We start from the raw sequence: 18994 nt of genomic DNA on the forward strand, positions 1-18994 counted from the left end.
AGGCTTGGAAGCATTTTATATTTGTTTGGTTGAGGGGAATGTGTATCCCATCTGACAATGGGCACTTAGAGACAAAGTCATTTCCAATCTGTAATGGATCTTCTCCTAGTGGAGGCAGGGAACATTTTGTCTGACCCAAACCTTGCACTCCCGCGGCTAAGTAACTTTTCCTAATGTTCACAGAAGGAAACTCCAAAAGAAAAGCCTTTTTCCTAATACCTGTTGGGGGGCCCTTGCCCCTAGTTGGCCCTGGGACATTTAACATATGGAGATGCTTAACTTGCTACTTAACTCTGGGTTTTAACTTGGCAAATAAATCGATGCCTTTATTTGCCTTGGTCTCCCCAGGCCCCGGGCGGGGCCATTCATTAAGTTAGTAGAAGAGGTAAATTACCTGCCCAGATCCTGCCCAGAGCGAGTGGCCATTTGCACGGCTGGAGAAAACCAAAGGGAAACAGCTTTTAAGAAGATCAAATGTGAGGACTGGATATGTTCCCAGCATCTCAAGCTTGCCTGGTAAACAGCTTCTGCAAAAGGGCCCGGCCAGCCCAGTTTATCTTGTTGACAGTTCCGGAAGAGGTGATGATGCGCTGCATCTCTGTTAGTCACTTCTGCCTGCAGTCCCCAGAAGGTCCTCCAGATAGGGGGCCCGGTCCCCCAACCAAAGCATGGAAGGCAAAAGGCGCATCCCGGTGCACAAGTAAGGCCCATCGGGGCTTAGAGAATAAATGAATGGGTGTGGGGAGAATACTAGGAAACCATTAAAATAATTATCAAGACACAGGTCTGTTGGCATGCACGTTACAGACTACAAAACAGCATGCATTGCATACGATCGCTCCGCGTTTGTTTAAAACAAAAAGATGGTGCATTGTCTAATTTCCCCACACTGAGCACATATAACTTATAGGATTCTCTTCTTAAAATGGGCTCCCTGGGTCCATGCTGATCACGCTGCCTTTGGCAAGAGTGACGCCTCCCTGGCAAGGTAAGGACCAGCTTTTCTTCTTGAGATCTACCCAGAAGGCAACTCCCCAGACTCCCTGACAGAGGATGTCAGAGTCACATCTTTCTCCCACAGAGAGTGGGGAGCTGATTCTTTCCTCCTACCTTTCCCATTTCCCAATTCTGAAAACGTCAGAGCAGGGAGCAGATGGAGGCACCTCTGAGCCCAGGAGGGCTGGAGCCCGCCGGTGCCTTCTGTGAACAGCACGACTGGCCGAACGGGCCCCCTGGCATGAACCTGCTACCTGTCTAGGAAGGCCTATGACACGGCAGGCAGAGCAGACCGGGCTGAGCCAGCACAAACCAACCACAACCCACAGTTGCTTTTTGTTTTAGCCGACATGTAATTCACAAACCCTAGAGGAGTACTACCTTTTAAAATACACAATTCGATGGTTCTGAATGGACTCGCAAAACTGTACAACCATCTTCAATGCCCTCAATTCCCATTTTCCTCCGCCTAAAAAGAAAACTCCATACGCACTGGATGGCACTGCCCACTCTCCCGCAACTACCAATCTGCATGCCTCTAAGACTTGCCTTCTCTGAACACTTCCCATAAATGGAATCCCACACCACGCAGCCTTTGCGCCTGCCTTCTTTCACGCTGGTGTGCACCCATGTGCACGGGACAGCATGTTCTCAGCACTCGGCTCCTTTTCACAGCTGAGTAATACTCCACGGCCCTCTGCTCGTCAGTGGCGGGACGGGCCTGGGTCATCCCTAGTTTTTGGCTACTGCGAGTCATGCTGCTGGGAACCCTCATGTCTGAATCTTTGTGTGGATATATGTTTTCAATTCTCTTGGATTGGAAGTGGCTTTTTAAAAATAAAGTCACGGGGCGCCTGGGCGGCTCTGTCGTTAAGCGTCTGCCTTTGGCTCAGGTCATGATCCCAGCGTCCTGGGATCGAGCCCCGCATCGGGCTCCCTGCTCGGCGGGAAGCCTGCTTCTCCCTCTCCCACTCCCCCTGCTTGTGTTCCCTCTCTCGCTGTGTCTCTGTCAAATAAATAAATAAAATCTTAAAAAAAAATAAAAATAAAGTCATGTTATGAGGTTGTCATTTGTCTCTCTCCCACATTAAAAGAGAAGAGAAGAGAAAGAAAAGAAAACGCAGAGTGTACAGGATATTTAAAGGATGGTTTCAAAAAATCTGAGGTTTCCAGCTACTTGGGTTTCCAGGATCCACCAGCTGCCCGACCCAGTGGCTGCCCGGCCTCACACGCATGCTCTGACTGTAAGTCCTCCGTGTCCCCACCGTGGGCAACTGCGGTCCCCTCCCTCCCCGCTGGCCTACCCAGCCCACTTCTCCCCTCGAAAGAAATCTGTGCTGCAGCATATGAAATATTTAAGCTGCTTTTCTAAATATATATATATTTTTAGCCTACAGTCTATAAAATATTTACGCTGTTTGTCCCTCCCACCCCCAGATATCTGCATTATTTACAGTACGATCAGGAAAACATTATGCACGTTTCCCCCTATTCCGTCGTGTCACTGGGCATGCACAAACTGGGAAAGGCAATAGTGAGTTCTCCTGCCAAGTCACAGAGCAGGCCCTGGGGCTATGGGACATCACAGGAGCTCCAAAGCCAGCCAGCCAGAACCACAGTCCCCCCTGAGGGACCAGGGTGCAAGCACCACAGACTTTCTGGGGGGCGGCTGTAGATGCCACGCTCATGCCCCACTACTGTTGACATCTCGCTGCTCCCAGAATCTCCCATTTATCTCCGGCCTCGGGCACCCTGCCAGGTATGACTTCAGTCCTCACTTAGGTGTAAGAGAAATCTCTCTTGCTTCGTGCTTCCCCCATCAAGGCCCTTGGTGAACAGGAACAGCAGTTGTGTGACCTGAGATGGGAAACTGAGACTCCTGTCCGTGTCGCTGAGACACTTAGGTCCTGGATCTCTCTTAAAAGCCAATTACTTAAACGTGTAGCCTTTTCTTTCAGGAAGTCCTCCTTCTTGGGACGCCGGGGTGGCTCCGCCGGTTAAGCACCTGACACTTGGTTTCGGCTCTGGTCATGACCTCAGGGTCCTGGGATGGAGCCCCGAGTCAGGCTCCATGCTCAGCGGGGAGTCTGCTTGGGACTCTGTCTCTCCCTCTCCCTCTGCCCCTTCCCCCCTTCTTTCTCTCTCCCTCTCTAAAAAGAAAAAAAGAAAAAAAAGTCCTTCTTGGTAAAAGTGCTAGTTTTCTTACTTACAATGTGACCTTCAATTTTACATTTTTATAAATGAGACACGCCGATAGATTATTATTATTCAGAAATAGATAAAACAGAAAGTAAAACCACCTTTGCTCTGTAATCCCATTCTCTAAAGATACTCACTGTTAACAGAGAGCCTTCTAGAATCTTCCAGGATGGCTTCAGCGTTTTGTAGTAAATGACACCACGCTATACAACTTGTTTTCTCTAACCAGCTTCTATCACGCAAAACATCATGGACATCTTTCCATGTCAGGTATTATAATTAACAGATTTCTTACCTTTGGACATTTAGGTTGTTCTCATTGCTTTGTAATTACATATAATGTAATCAGCAACCCTAAGGGAGGCTAAAAAATTGATCTTTGGTACGTGAAGGCCAAAGCTGGGGCCGGGAATGAATGCTGGGCTTTTCTGAGCCTCTACCGCACTGTCCCAGGGGTTGGCCTGCCCAGGAGAGAGAGGCACGCCACCTCGGCGGGGAGCGACCTTCTGCATCGCTCTGCAGGACACGCCTCCTTAACTTAGACACCTCCACTGAAATGTCAAGGGTGTAAAATCAAACTCCCATCTCCTGGTCGTTGAACTCAGGGGAGCTTTTCCCTTCCTCCACCTCCTCCATCTCCTCTCCCCACCTCTAGTACCTCTACTTACCCTGCCTCTGTTTTGAATCTCTAAAATAATGTGACAAGTTAATGATGGTACAATTATCTAAATGTTTAACAGACATGTTATCTAAGTGAGTCGGATTGAGATTCCATCCCGCTGACAATAAACATCAATGGTGGAGCAGAAAGCGATAGGCAAATTATAGCAAACCCTGCAATTTCAATGCTATTAAATTTGGAGGAATAACAGCCTTGAGGCCTGTAAACTCTGAATAAAATAGGCCCTTGTGTTTGTCCAACTATTAAATCAAAATGCTACCAACATCCTAGAAAAAACAAGGCGATTTATGGCTTTTCAAGTTTCAGTTACACATTGGTTTTTATTAACTCCTTTCTGTCATCGGGCGGCGGTGGTGTCGAGGGAGACGGGAGAGCAGAGGGGAAAGGGTGCGAGCTGGAAGCAGGGTCAGAGGGATAAAGGAGAAACACGTGGGATGAAGAACGGGAAGGCGGGGGGGGCACCCGGGGTCCGAGTGGGGGGCTGAGGCTGACCGTCAGGACTTGCGTGAGGACAACGTTAGAGAGAAGGAGCAGCTCTGAGCAGCAGAACAACGGGGGTCCCAGAAGCCCATCAGACTCACCACTGGGGCCCCCTGACTCAAATCCCAGCCCTTCTACTCAACAGGATGTACTACTTAAACCCCTGCCTGGATGGGCTGCTGGGGGGGGGCGGGGGGGCCCCCGCTCTGAGCCACAGTCCTCAAACACCAAGTTCTATTGCTCCCCTCAAATTTCTGGGATAATTTTTAAGAGGCAAAAGAGCTTCGTCTTTAATCCCTTCTTCAGACACAGCATTCACTTAAATTTTTATTGAATAAGCTTCCAAATAAAGTGAGAGACATACATGTCTTCTGGTGAGGGACAGAACCCGCAGACATCTAAGAACAGCCAGAGCAAGAAGCCACCACTGAAGGCGTGCTCTCCATCCCAGGCACTGGGCTAACTAAGTCCCTTACGGGGAGTATTTTATCCAGGCCTTACGACAACCATATATTATTTAATCATAGTTTACAAAGGTGAAAATTAAGGCGGAAAAAAATGTAGACTATCAATACGAGATCAGAATCAAGCTGTGCTTGGAACCACAGAACCCCAAGAATAGCAATTTTTCTTGCCGAAGTCACACACCCAATATTTGAGAGAGGAAGAGAAACAAAGCAATTCGTTCCATGTCACAAAGCAAGCCTGTGACAGAGCCCAGATAAGAACTCAGTTCTCCTCTCATAACTCATTGTTGCTTCCACACACCATGCTACCCCCAACACAACAATGACGGCCACCATCATTCCCATGATGACGGGAGGCTGGCGAAGGCAGGGACCCTAGGAGTCCCGCTCGCTGCCATATCCCTGTCCCGGGGCCCAGCATCAAAGTCTGGCACAAAGCAGATATTCAAGAGGTCTACTGAGTAAATAAACTTCAACCTTTTCCAACCCAGATTGGCCTTGGGTGAACTTTCCTTTTCCATCCCTAAAGACAGTCAAGCACCACCAATCCCCTTAAAAGCACCATTCAAAGCAGCAATGCTTCACATAAAAGGTATTGCAGTGATGAACGGGCAGAGTATGGAGGATTTTTAGGGCAGTGACATTATTCTGTATGATGCAACTCTGGTAGGTACAGGTCATTATACATTTGTCCAAACCCACAAGACACACGACACCTAGAGTGAACCATAATGCAAACTGTAGACTCTGGGTGCTTACTGTGTGTCACTGTAGGATCACGGGTAACAGCAAAGGTCTCACTCTGGCGGGGGACACTGACAACGAGGGAGGCCATGCGTGTGTGGGGGCAGGGAGTATCATGGGAATTCTCTGTACTTTCCACTCAATTTTGCTGGAAACCTAAAATTGCTCTAAAAAATAGTTTCTTAATTAAAAAAAAAAAAAAGCATTGCCCCTCCAGAAGGTGGCCAGCGGGGTCCAAGAGCCACTAGGGTAAAGGATGTCTTGTCTGGGCCAGCAGGTGACAGCTGAATTGTCCTTCCCTACTCCACAGTGAGCAGCTCCAACAAAGCCGAGAGCCCTGTGCTTGGAAAATAAAACTCTCTATTAGGCGTCAAACATGCCTTTATAGTAACAGCATGAAATGAGGTCAAGAGTAAGTCTACGCTGATGCACTGACTGGACGAACAACAGCATATGACTCTCCCTCCCAAAGTGCCCATGACGTTCCCTGGCCGTTCCCAAGCTCAGGCTTTCTCATGTTCAATTCCTTGGCACGCCACGTGAAATGCTATCCCAATCACCCCTGATATTTATAAAAGTCAAACGCTATTATGTGTTCAATGGGGAGGTCACGCCAACTTGCACAGAATCCCTGTGTTCCTCTAATGACCTGTCCTCCCCCGTGCCCTCCGGCGTGGGCAGGGGTTTGAGGCTCGCTCTGCCTTTCTGTCCCTGGCAAGTTTTAGGTAGATTAAGTTGTTTGTCGTCATCTAGCCCTTCGCCCTCCGCCCCCTCCTCCCCTGGGGCCGGCACCTGGTAGCTGCCCCCGGGAGGAAGAGGTAGAATAGTTGCTGGTTTTCGGGGCCCAGCACCACCTTTGTGCCAGATCTGGGGCAGGAGAGGGGCAAGGCGGGCAGCCATCCTGAGGGATGGAGTGTGGCTACTCCCTTTTAAATCCTCAGCCCCTACCCGCCCCGCACCTCCTGCCACCCCTTCCATGCTCACCCACCATAGGATGTACTCCAAGTAAGGACTTCGCTTTCTGTTCTCAAGTTCAGAGACAGAGACGGCCGCTGCAGCTTCCCCCAAGCATCATTAAGCAGGGATGATAGAGGGGCCAGCGGAAGCAGGGAGCTTGCAACACCAAGGTGGGGGGGCATTATCGCACCTTCTGCACCTTCACAAGGGAGGGGACGGTCACCCCGCGCAGAGCATGTGCGTGCATGTGCGTGTGTGTGTGTTCTCACTGCTTCCACCTTCCAGAGCTCCAGCAAGATACCTCCTAGCCTCCTTCCCACTGCAAAGGAGAGCACTCTAGGGCAGGGCTCTCTCCAGCGCCCGCTCTCCGCTTTCCCCAGACGGCAGATCCCACAGCATGGCTGCCCTTGGCCACCAGGTGTGTCAGCTGCTCCTGGACCATGGGACCGACCCTCTTGCAGCCAACACCAAGGGGAGGGGAACCAGCATGTCAACATTTACATGGGCCTAACTGGCTGCTTCTGGGACACAGGAATGTGGAAACGAAGCAACTTTTTCTAGGCCAGGAAAAGAAAGCCCTTATTCCATAGTCAGAGTCGAGCTTGGAGTGGAAGTAAGGACTCATGGGTTCTAATTCTAATTTGGCTTGTTTGTTCTCAACTGACCCCCTTTTTCAAATATGGGCTTCTGACCCCTGACTTCACAGGCTTTTGGACAGGCAGACTAGATCCCTGGTCTACCCATTAGGTTCAAGGTCCAGTCCCTACTGGGGAGGGAAGACAGCATTAAAACATGGGCTCTGGGGTGCAGAAGGCCAGGCATCCAAGCTAGCTATACCCCATGCTGGCCTTCCTTAATCTTTCTGGGTCTGAGTTTACTGTAGCAAAGAACAGGGAGGAAAACTGTGTCTGTGTTAGGACTGTAGCCGAGACTTAAATAAAATTAGAACTCCAAAGTATCCAATAGAGTACAGATATTGTATTATCTGTACCCAAGGCAAGTAGACCCACGTGGTTCGTTGACTTCACAACACTGTCATCTTCAGGAAAGCAGGGACCAGATTTTGTTCACCATCATATATTGGGTCCCCAAAGCCCGTGCATATAGTAGGCACTTTAAAACTCATGGAATAAGTGAATGAACGAATGATGGGACCAAGCAACTGCATAGTCTAACTCAAGTCACTACCCTGGTGAGCAGGTGGGGGGCTGGAGGGGAGAGATGCATGTCTTCAGGACAAATCTAGAGATCTAGTTCAACCTAGTGTCCTAGGCCTCCAAGATGACCCTTAAATCTGGCAATGGCTTTAGCCATATGTGTCTATCTCTTTTTCTCACCAAGGCACTAGGAGGGCCTCAGGCGGGATGACAGACACAGGAAGTCATACTTGAAGAAGGCAGGGACCCAGAATTCCCAGGCTCCTGATGGTAGCAGACATGGGCCAGGATACCAGCAGGAGACTCAGGATTCTTGAGCCTTCGAGGGTACCAACCAATGAGGCCTCCTCTAAAACATGGCCCGGCATGCTCCTGGAGCTCCTGGAGGGTGAAATACCTATGCAAGGCCTAGGCTGAGTGCTTTACACAGGTTATCAAATTAAATCCTCACAATACCCCTTATACGAGAGACCGTCCTTACCCCGATGTTATGAAAGAGGAAACTGAAGCTTACAGAAGTAAACAACACGCCCAAGATCATAAAACTAGGATTGGAATCTAGACGGTCTGACAAGAGATCCCAAGTTCTGGGGGCCACTATGAACAGAACACCCCGAACTGCACACTCTGACTTCAGGCCCTGAAGGGGCACCTTTCTGGACGCCTATAAGGCAAACCTAAGCCACCCTCTTGGGGCCCAAACTTGCCCAGTGGGTAAAGCCCTCTAGAGAGCCTCCTTCCCCCTCCCCTGTCTTTGGGCAGGTCTGTCCTCCCCAGACAGCCATGCACTCAGACCCCCTTCCTGCTCCTTGGGCTCTCACAGTCTCTCTGGCCTGACCCACACAGACCCGCGCTGGCCCCACCTTCCCCATGTTCATGGCACGGGCAGGTGGCTGCTCGGATGTCCCTATATATGAATGAAAAGGCTGAAAGTCCCTTCAGGTCTCCCCGAAGGCCCCTCACCGAGACCTCTTCCTTCCCGCGCAGGGCGCGCTCAAGACCGTCTCGTCCCCCTCGCCTTTAGCTCAGAGCCAAGGTAGCTCCCCTGCCCTCTAATTAACACCACCCGATCCCGGCTCTTGCCCCCAGGCCTGTTCAGGTCCCAAACGGGGATGTACAGTGGCTTGAACAACATTATGATTTGTAAAACCCACTCCTAATTAGTTTGACTTTGAATAAAGAGGGTAATTATTTTTAAATTTATTAACTGCTGCCTGGCCGGAGAAGTTTCCAGATCAAATGACACGGAGAAGCTATTTCTGTTCAGTGATGCAGCAATTTATATTACTGATCGGTCATTAAAACCTCTGGCACAAAACCACTTGTGTTTCCTGAGCCAAGATAGTGTCCATGTGTCAAATTTCAAACCAGGAGTATAAATTAAGCCATTAATGGTATTTATCAGTTTATCTGGACTTAAAGAACTACTTACTAACTTAAGACATGCCCGATATAGAACCCACGTGGTACACTGGGTGTGCATGTGTGTACGTGCGTGTGTACGCATGTTTTCTCACTTTTTATTTTACTGAACAGTTAAAAAAAAATCTGATGTGTCAATGAAGTACAAGCATCTCAGGGAGCCGCATAGCTGTTAATTCCTTGCTGCTCTGCAACCCAGCAGTTTGGAAGCAGCACTGTTTTGCAATATGTATTTGTCATAATATAAAAGGTGTAAAGTGATCTCTGTTTATCTCCTCAAAGTCTTCGCTGTACCAAAACAGAAAGCTGAAATATGACAACAAAGCCCGAGCCCAGCCCAACCACAAGCATGGCCTCCCAGAGCACCAGCCAGAGCCCAGCCCACCAAGGTCTTGGGGGGAGGGGCGTAGTAGAAGTCACACACACCCCACGATAGAAATCCGGGTTAAGTGGGGTCCAAAGGGGGAAACGTGAAGATGTCGTTCGTTTGGCTAAAATGGAATGAGAACTACTTTCTACAAAATTCATTTTTTGGTTTCAAAAACACCTAGAAGACACCATGATCACTCATCTGATGCAATGCTGCAGGTTAGCTCTGTTAGTCCCCAATATGGCGGTTTTGGGAATGGAACTCCCAGACTCAATTCATTTCAGGCAAGTTATATCGTGTCCCGGGAGGGGGATGCAGGTGTTAGGGTGTTGAGGATTCTTAGTTAAATGGGTCACAGGGATTTAAAAGAACCCTGCCCAGACAGGGCCCTGAGCAAGATGATCTCTGAACAAGTTCTCCCCAGTCTTCAGCCACACACCTGTGGACCACAGTAAGTCACTCTGGAGGCAGGTGGGGGGCAGTGAGAAGAGCGCTGAAGTTGGAGTTGGGTCAAGTGCCAGCTCTCCACTTCCTAGTGGGTGGCTTCTAGGCCTCCATTTTCTCATCTATTAAATGAGTATAATAGAGAAATGTGTTTTATCCGGTAAGGTATCAGAAACAAAGAGCAGCATGACCATGACTTTCCCTCTCCCCAGGGTCTCGGCTCCTTTTCCTCTTCAGAGCGCTCTCGGCTCTCTTGTTGGCTCTCCAACTGTACCTGGCACCCCACCTGTCTCTTCCCAGCCCAATAACCTCAGCGTTACTGTCAGCATTCCTTGTAATTTGGCCGCTCCCTGCTCCATGCGCCCCCTTTCCTAGAACAGAGATGGCAAATGGATGTCCAGTTGTGTCCTTTCTTTGATTATTAGATGAGTCTGGGGAACTACCTGGGTTCTGCAGGCAACGGTGCTATAAATGAGCTCTGCCATGGGTCAGGGAGAGCCACTGCCGAAGGATAACCCTGCTGTGCATCTGTCCTTCACCCAGCCAAGCCTGCCTGCACTAGGAGTGGCCCAGTGCCAGTGACCACTGGCGGAGCGTGCCCACAGCTCGTGCCCAGGCGGGGAGGGAGCCGTTCCTAAAGCATCCCCCTTCACCTCTCATCCTTAATTTGGATTCATTTTCTCCATTTCTCGTCCCTTTCAAGAGCTCTACTGACTCAACCTGGAGATAAAGCTAAAGTGAGGCGGGATGGGCTGGGCCCACTTCTGCCATAGGAAGGATGCACTGTATTTCTTTTGCAGGTGAGGAGACCCCCAGGGCAGAAAAGACGAGTAACAAGTCAAGGCCATCATCCTACCAGATTGTGGAGTTAGAGCCCCATCTCGGGCTTCGGACTCAAACTCCAGGCTCTTTCCAACCACTAGTCAAATAGACTTTTCTGGAAGGCATTGGCCACTTTCAAATTCTCACTGACTTAATAATAAATCCTAGAAAAGCATTGGTCCTAAGATGGCTCCCAACTTTCAAAGCTGCATCAACCCAGATTCTAAAAACAAATAGAAATGTCATTTGTGCCATTGAATTGTATGCTTAAAAAATAGTGTAAGATCCCAAAAATCATCAAATTGTGTATTTTTAAGAGGTGAACCGTATGGTATGTGAATTCTATTTCAATAAAGTTGTTTGAAAAAAAAAAAGAGACCATGTCTGCACTGATCACTGCTGTATCCCCCTCCCCTGGGGTGGGGGGTGTCAGGCACACAGAAGGTGCTCACTAAGTGCCCCGGATCTGTTCGAAAACAGCCTCCCCTTCTGCTCGCCATCAGGGACTCAGCCTCCGCCTCTGATGCTTGCTGGGAGGTGGCTTGCTTCCTCCTGCTGCAGATTTAATCTGCATGCACAGCTCAAGCAGCTCACCGCTCAGTCTCCACAGGCCCCAGATCGGAATTCTCAGAGTGGGATTCTCTGTCATGTGTGGTCTGGCAATAAGAAACTGGTTGGGACCCGGGACCCCTGGGGCTGGCCCTGGCTTTTAAGACAACTAGCTCCGGAACCCTGGGCAAAATCACTTGGCCAAGTCACCTTCTCTATATAACCAAGCCAAGGAGATGCTCACCCAGAAAGCGCTCCTCCAGTTATCCAGAGCAAGGCCCCTGATACCATGTTTTCCACCTGGGAAAGGCAGATCGTGGGAGGTCACAGGACATGGAAATACCGCTGACATAATGGTGGTGACAGCAGCAATGACTGACTGGTCTTCCTTCTTCCAGACTAGCCCCCTGCAGTAGCCTGGCAGCCAGTCTCCAAGATGACCGCCATATACCACTCCGTATTTGTCTGTCACGACCCCTTGAGAAGGGGAGTCTAGCCTTCCACCCCCTGAATCTGGGGCTCACCTGTGCCTGCCCTGACCAATAAAACATGGCAGAAGCGATGCTATAGGTTTCTGGCCTAGCTCAGAAGAGAGCTGGCAGCTTACGCTTCCAAACTCTTGGGGCCCTGGGCTGTCCCGGAAAAAATTCAGGCCACTCTACTGTGGAGGGAGGCCTAGTGGCAGAGCACGGAGAGTGAGGAAGCTATCCTCGATGTCCAGCCCCGTTGGGTCTGCAGACGACCTCCGGACCCACATACGGCTTGACTGCAATCTCATGAGAGACCCCAAGTGAAAACCAGCCAACTGAGCCCAGTCAACCCACAGGACTGTCAGAGATAATAACACTCGGTGGCTTTAATCTGCTGATGGAGTGGTTCATTACACAGTAATTACTAAGCGACACACTCTCCGTGGTCAATTCCCAAGGAGCCAGAGTGAGCTATTACACACATAAATCAAGTCATGTCATTCTCCCATTCAAAACCCTCCAATGGACTATTATCTCCTCTCTCTATACGTGTTTGTGCACATGCATGTGGGTGGGATGTGTGTGTGTGCATATACTACTATCATTTATATACCATATAACATGTAATTCATGCATTTAAACTGTACAGTTCAATAGTTTTTAATATACTCAAGAGTTGTGCAACCATCAATTTTAGAACATCTTCATCACCTCCCCCCGAGTCACTCCTCATTTCCCTTTAATTCCCCCAGCCTCTGGAACCTACTAATTTACTTTCCGTCCATAGATTTGCCCCTTCTTGATGTTTCCTATAAATGGAATCATACAACATGTGACCTTTTGTGATTGGCTCCTTTCACTGAGCATGTTTTTTAAGATTCATCTATATTGTACAGTGTATCACTCCTCCACCCCTTTTTATAGCCAAATAATATTCCATCCTGTGCATAAATGACATTTTGTTTATCCATCCATCAGTGGGCGGACACTGGGTCATCTCTACCTCTGGCTATTATGAATAATGCTGCTATAAAAGTTCATGTGCAAGTTTTTGTGAGAACGTATGTTTTCATTTCTCTCAGTAAACACGCAGAAGTAGAGTTGTTATGCATATGGTAACTCCATGTTTAACCCTTTGCAGAACTGCCAGACTGCTGTCCAAAGTGGTTGCGCCATTTTGCATTCCCACCAGCCCTGTGTAGGGTTCCGATTTCTCCACGTCCTCGCCAACACTCCTCACGGCCCGTGTTTTGTTTTATAGCCACAACCCGATGGGTATTAAAAACAACTTGTCATTTTGATTTGTATTTCCCTTATGATGGCCCAGTGGTGTTGAGCATCTTTTCATGCACTCATTGACTACTTGTCTATTTTTAGAGAAATGTCTATGCAGATCTTTTGCCCATTTTTTCTATTTCGGTTATTTGTATTTTTATTATTGAGTTGTAAGAGTTCTTTATCTTTTCTAACTGTAAGTCTCTTATCAGGGATACAATCTGCAAATATTTTATCCCCCTCCAATGGACTTTCAGCACAGGGAGAATAAAATCCAAATTCCTTACTAGGGTTGAGAGACTCACCTGATTTTTTACCTCATCTGCCACCACTCTCTGCACTCACTCCCTGCCCACCCCTCCCTCCCCCGCCACAAGGCTCCTCATGCTGTTTCCTGAGCCAGTCAAGTTCAGCCTAGCCTCCAGGCTTCTGCAAATGCTTGTTCCCTCTGAGAGGCTCACTCCCTCATGTCAGGACTCTGCTCAGATGTCACCTTCTCAGAGAGGCCCAGTCATTTAATCTAAAATATTACTTTTCTCCCTATCACTCTTTTCCCCTTATCCTGCTTCATTTCCCCACTAGCATGTATTATTACCTGACCTTATATTACACACTTACTTGCCTATACCATCTCCCCATTAGAATCTCAGTTCCACGAGGGGCAGGAATGCCATCTCTCTTGTATGTTACCATACCTTAAATGCAACAAGCATGCCAGGCACATTGTGGGAAGGCCATAAATATTTTAAATACATCTACTCCTATGTATGAAATGCTTACTATGGGCCAAACACTCTGCAGAGCACTTCAAATAAAGTATCTTAAATCATCCCCATGACAACACGACGCTACGGAGGTAGGTATGATTATGACTCCACTTTGCTAACGGAGGAAGTGACCCCAAGTAAGAGAGTTTCAAGGATGAATCCCTGGTCTTGTGGGCAGGCAGGGCAGAGCCAGGGTGAGACCCAGGCCATCCGAGCTGCAACACTCCGGGCCCCCCTATTAACTTGGGCAAGTCACTTGTCCCTCCTTGGAGGGCCCTCGTCCATGACACGGGAGGTGCCTCCGACCTTACAGAGTTACTGAAAGCTTCCCCCGGTGACATGGGGTACGGCCCTGGGCTACACTAAAGGTGACTAATGGTGTGATGGGACTGAGGCCGAGCAACCGGGCCTCTAACACCAAATACGGTGACCTCATCATCAGCTGAATGGTTCACACGCATCCTTCTGTAGACACTGCTTTCTTTTATATCATGACTTGACTCACAGTGGGAAGAGCAGACTGCTGTGGCCACTGAGGGTTTCAGAGGTATTCAGATAGAGTACGAGAGGTTTCCTGACCGTTCACCAAGGGAAGGGGATGCTAGATAACATCGCGAGCCTTCTAAGACCTCAACAAGAGCATGCTAGAAGGCTCTGTGAAGACGGAACTCTGGTGGCCTGTGAGACCTCATCCAGGGCAGCCTTTGCTATGGGGCAAGGTCACACGTGGACATTCCTGCCAGCCAGCCCCACACACAAGTGTAGCTGAATGTGGCACAAGCTCCCCAGGACATGACCAGATGTCATGTTTGTTGAAAGAGGCTGCCGCCAAGCTACCTCATGCGTGCGCTGGCACACGCTGGAGGACCTGGAGAATGGGGATCAGTCAACTCACCAGTATGGGTCTGCCTGTGTGTCTCCAGGGCATCTTCCTTTGAAAACTGGGCTCCACACTGGTCACAGACAAAGGCTTTGGCACCCGCTGAAAAGAAAGGGAGGCAGTCACCGTGAGAGTGATATTCCGTTTGTGGGGAAGGGGTCCTGGGCCGAAATCGCATAGGTGGATGCTGGGTGAGGGGGCTGGATACTGGTGAAGATCCCGAGTCAGGGACCGTCGCTGGCCCCAGCAGCCAGCCCAGCCCCTCCTCCAGAATGTGACCACCCACCCAACTGAGCTCCAGATGCCACCATTGAGGGGTCTCCCAGAGAGAAGACGGAACAGAGTCAGAATAACCAATACAAGCAGAGATGGGGTCTCGATGAGATGCCCCAAGAGGCAGCAGGATTCTGGGGGGCTGGCTCCATGGAGAGGAGTAAAGATTCAAGAAGGGGAAACATGCCCTGTTGCTTAGGTTGTACCTTACGGGAAAGTAGGAATTGCTGACATGCCTCTACTTGGACAGCCCCTAACTCAGTACGTCCAATACTAGGCTACCTGCCCCAACGACCCCCTGCACCTGACCACTTAAAATCCCTGAATGACTCTCCTGTGTCTTCAGGATAAAATCCAAACTCCTCACCAAGCTCACAAAGCACTTCTGGATGTGCCTATCTTTCCAGTTTTGTCTCTCGCCCCTCACTCTTGCTGCCTGGTCTCCAGTCCCACTCAGCCGGTTGGGTTCCCTGAAGGGGTCAGGCTCTTCCCCACTGAGAGGCCTCTGCGCATTCTTCTGCTCCTCCTATGTCTGACACTCCAGCCCCACCGGATAGCACCACCTATGCACCAGCTTCCATACTTCTGTCCCCAAGTCTGGAGGATGCAGCCCTTCCCTGTGCTCCCACAGCACCCCGTATGTTCCAGATCAAAGGCTCACTGTATGCTCTCCTAAATGCCTGTGGACCCATCCCTGTCTCCTGCCACACTAGAAGCTCTCCGAGGGCGGGAGCGTGTCATCACATGCGTGGCTGCATCGGCCCAACACCCATGGGAACCTATTATTACTGTACATATTTGTGGAATCAACAAAATCAATTCAGTGTGATTCAAATTGATAAACTTTTTCCGAACCGTTATTTACAAGGCTCAAAGTGACAAGGCCACAGCATCAAGACAAACAGGGCTTTTTACCATTTGCTAACACTCTTCAAGGCTCTGATAAGGTGATTTCATTCGGGGGGCACCTGTCTCCAGCCTTGGCCGTTTTCATTCCAAATGTCTACTAGATGCATCCCTTGCACTGCATGTCGATTCTCACTGCCCCATCCAGGCCCTTGTTGGGTGGTGCCCAGAACACTGGCAGACTCAGGATGGCCGCCAAACCCACCAGCTGGTCTGATTCACCCAATACATGCAGGTGCCCTGAAGGCCGCTTGCTTCCTTCCTACTTCTTGCTCAAGAACTTACACGGCTCACAATCTGCACTGATTCTGAATTCCTCTATGTGGCTGTGAGACCTGACCAGCTAGCCACCCAACTCCATGGGGAGCTGTCTTCACCAGCCCTGGGTGGAAGCGCTGGACCCTCCCTGAGTCTCTGCGCGTGAGCACAGCCTGGTCCCAGTTCTCTGTCCCATTCCATCCTCAAGACCGGAGCGTGCACGCATCAAGCATGCCGGCTCCGTCCTGCCCTTTCCGGGACTCTCTCCACATCGTTCCTTTCAGTGCTGTGTTTTACATTTGTATGAGAGTCTCAGAAGAGGCAGAACTTTTCTGAAAGATTTTTTTCATTTATTTGACAGAGCAAAAGAGAGCACAAGCAAGGGGGGACGGGGCAGAGGGAGAGGAAGAAGCAGGCTCCCTGCTGAGCAGGGGGCCCGAGGTGGGGCTTGATCCCAGCATCCTGAGCACCCGGGCGCCCCACGGCAGAACTTCTTACACATATTTATAGTAGAAACCTAGTGCTGCTTTCCAACCATCTCTGCTTTCCTGAGGCTCTACCAGATACCAGGCACGATGCGAAGTGCTTAAGATGTATTGTTGCCTTTGATCCTACCAACCATGAAAAGTACATATTGCTATTACCCCCCTTTAGCAGACGAGAAACCCCAACCTCAGAGAGGTTCAGTAAATAAATAATAAAATCTTTAAAAAAATAAAATAAAGAGCTTCAAATATAAATATTGCCAGTTGTATTAGGTGGCTGGAGTGGAATTCTGCCTGGAGACGGGGTGGTCACGATCACCTCCGGGTGTCCCTTCAAGCTGCAAGGTGTCCTTGGACCAAGGACCGTTCGTGCCTTCTACGACTTCCAGAAGGAGCTTTTGAAGGAACTTGATGGCAAGACAGTCTGTATGCGTGTTCCCTCAGGTGGCGGCCAGGACCCCTTCAAATCCACGTACACTGGAAATGCAGCAAGTACGTCAAAGAGCAGCGCGGACCAGGCAGGTGGATGACGCTACAGCCTTCCTGCCCCGAGAAATTCTCCCCAGTCCCGACTCACTAGCCAACAATGACTTCCTGCAGATCTGGAAGGGATCTGACTTTCGCTGCCTTTCTTTCTTTGCTTCTCACAGTTCTAACGGCTCCCTAAAGAAGAGAGCAGATGGGGAGGCCCAAGGAGGGCAGCGGGGACCGGAGAGCCCCGTGGGCTCAGCCTCAGGCAGGAGCCCTGCAACCAGGTGAGGAGGCTCTGCGCCGCCACCTCAAAGGGATGTGGTGCAGAGGGTTCTTAGAAAACAGCCATCCACACAGTGACAGCAGCATCAGCTTTAAGGACCGAGAAGCAGAGAGGAAGGTGGGCAGGTAGGAAATGAAGGGCCGGATGTGTGCCATCGGACAAGTTCAGATGAAGATAAAAACAGATCAGCACATGCGATATTGTCAAGGTTGCCGACTTGGCCCGAGCCTGACCACATCTGGCTGCCCTCAGCGTCCTCCCCTCTCCCCGCCTGCCCTGCTGAAGTCACGACACTGAGCTGAGGCTGTGAACGTCCCCTGGCCTCCGTGCAGAGCCTGGTCCACCCAGATGGGTCAGAACTCCTATCACATGCCAAGACCGCAGACGTTGGCTCCCATCTCAGGCCCCACTCGGGAAGTTCTGGGACTGCCCCCCACCCCCACTGAGACCCCCGCCCCCCAACTCCCCAGGGAGAGCCCAAGAGCAAAGATAGGTACTTCCTGGGCCCGGAAGCCCAGCAAAGAGAGGCAGAAACCCCCGCTTCCCAAGGAGGCATGTGCCTTTAAATTGTCTCTGTAATGGCTGGCTCAGAGGCAGAAATATTTGGCAGCCCTGAAATTAAAAGTGATAAATTTCCTCGCCAAGCTTTGATCAATAATAGAGGCCTCATCTGTTAATCAATAAGACAGTCTCTGCCTGTTTACTGTGCATATGTTGTTCGCTGCTGCCTTCACTGTGATGTCAGGTTTGCATTCAAAGCAATTCAAGTGTGTATAAACCACATGGCTATTCCCAAAATGCATTACAGTGACATCATTCAGGCACTGATACATTTATAAAGCATCAATGCGAGGCAGCGATGGAGGGAGGAAAGAGGTCATGCCAGTGAGCACAACAGATGCATGGGAAAAGATCAGCATTTACCCGCCCCCCCCAACGTTCCTGGGGCTCATCTTGGGAGTGGGGAGAACACCAGGGCATGGCACAGGTAACGGATGGCCATGCCTTGCCGTATCCTACCTACACACAGGGATGTTCTTTGGATGTCCATTAAGAGTATGTCCAAAGGTGGATTACAGTAAATGAACAATGGGACAAAATCCCTGCCCTCAGAGAGCTTATGTTCTAGAAGGGAAGGCACATCTTAAAAAACCCAGTAAATATAAGCCAGGTGGGGACAAGTGATGAAAAGAGAAATAAGTTAAGAAGAGGGACAAAGAGGGACAAAGAGGGCCAGAGCCTGCTATTTTATGTGGGGTCTGCACGGAAGAGCTCTCTGATGAGCTGGCATCTGAGTGGGGAAGCTGAAGGAAGAAGCAACACCCCACCCCACCCCCATCGAAGGAAACCCATTCCAGACAGAGGAGGTGGAGGCCAGCAGGCTGGAATGGGGCCAGTGAGGACAGAGGGAGAGGTGCGGTCGAGGAGGCGGATGGACGGCAGGGACAGAAATTAACCGCCAAGAGAGAGAACAGCCGGAAGATGGAGCAGGCTGGACCCTTGCCACCCTCCCTCGCGATTACAGATCTGAGCAAACAGCACCATCTAGAGTGGGAAGAACTGGGTCCCGGACCTGCCCGGCCACTCACGGCTGTGGGCACCACAGAGACCCTCCTTCCCGAGCTGGGAAATGGGTT

General features: G+C 50.0%; 1 protein-coding gene across 1 annotated transcript in view; it reads right to left on the reverse strand.

Annotated features, from left to right (window-relative positions):
- ZBTB16 (zinc finger and BTB domain containing 16) overlaps positions 1 to 18994 on the reverse strand; it is a 179525-nt gene that overhangs the window by 42751 nt on the left and 117780 nt on the right. The window contains exon 4 of the mRNA XM_028105813.2: positions 14697 to 14783. Coding sequence (XP_027961614.1) covers positions 14697 to 14783 — 87 coding nt within the window. The remainder of the gene's footprint in view (positions 1 to 14696; positions 14784 to 18994) is intronic.

This window comes from Eumetopias jubatus, unplaced genomic scaffold (assembly GCF_037043125.1).
Source record: "Eumetopias jubatus isolate StellerSeaLion01/CBP00866 unplaced genomic scaffold, mEumJub1_p1.0 scaffold_13, whole genome shotgun sequence".
NCBI classification, from domain to species: domain Eukaryota; kingdom Metazoa; phylum Chordata; class Mammalia; order Carnivora; family Otariidae; genus Eumetopias; species Eumetopias jubatus.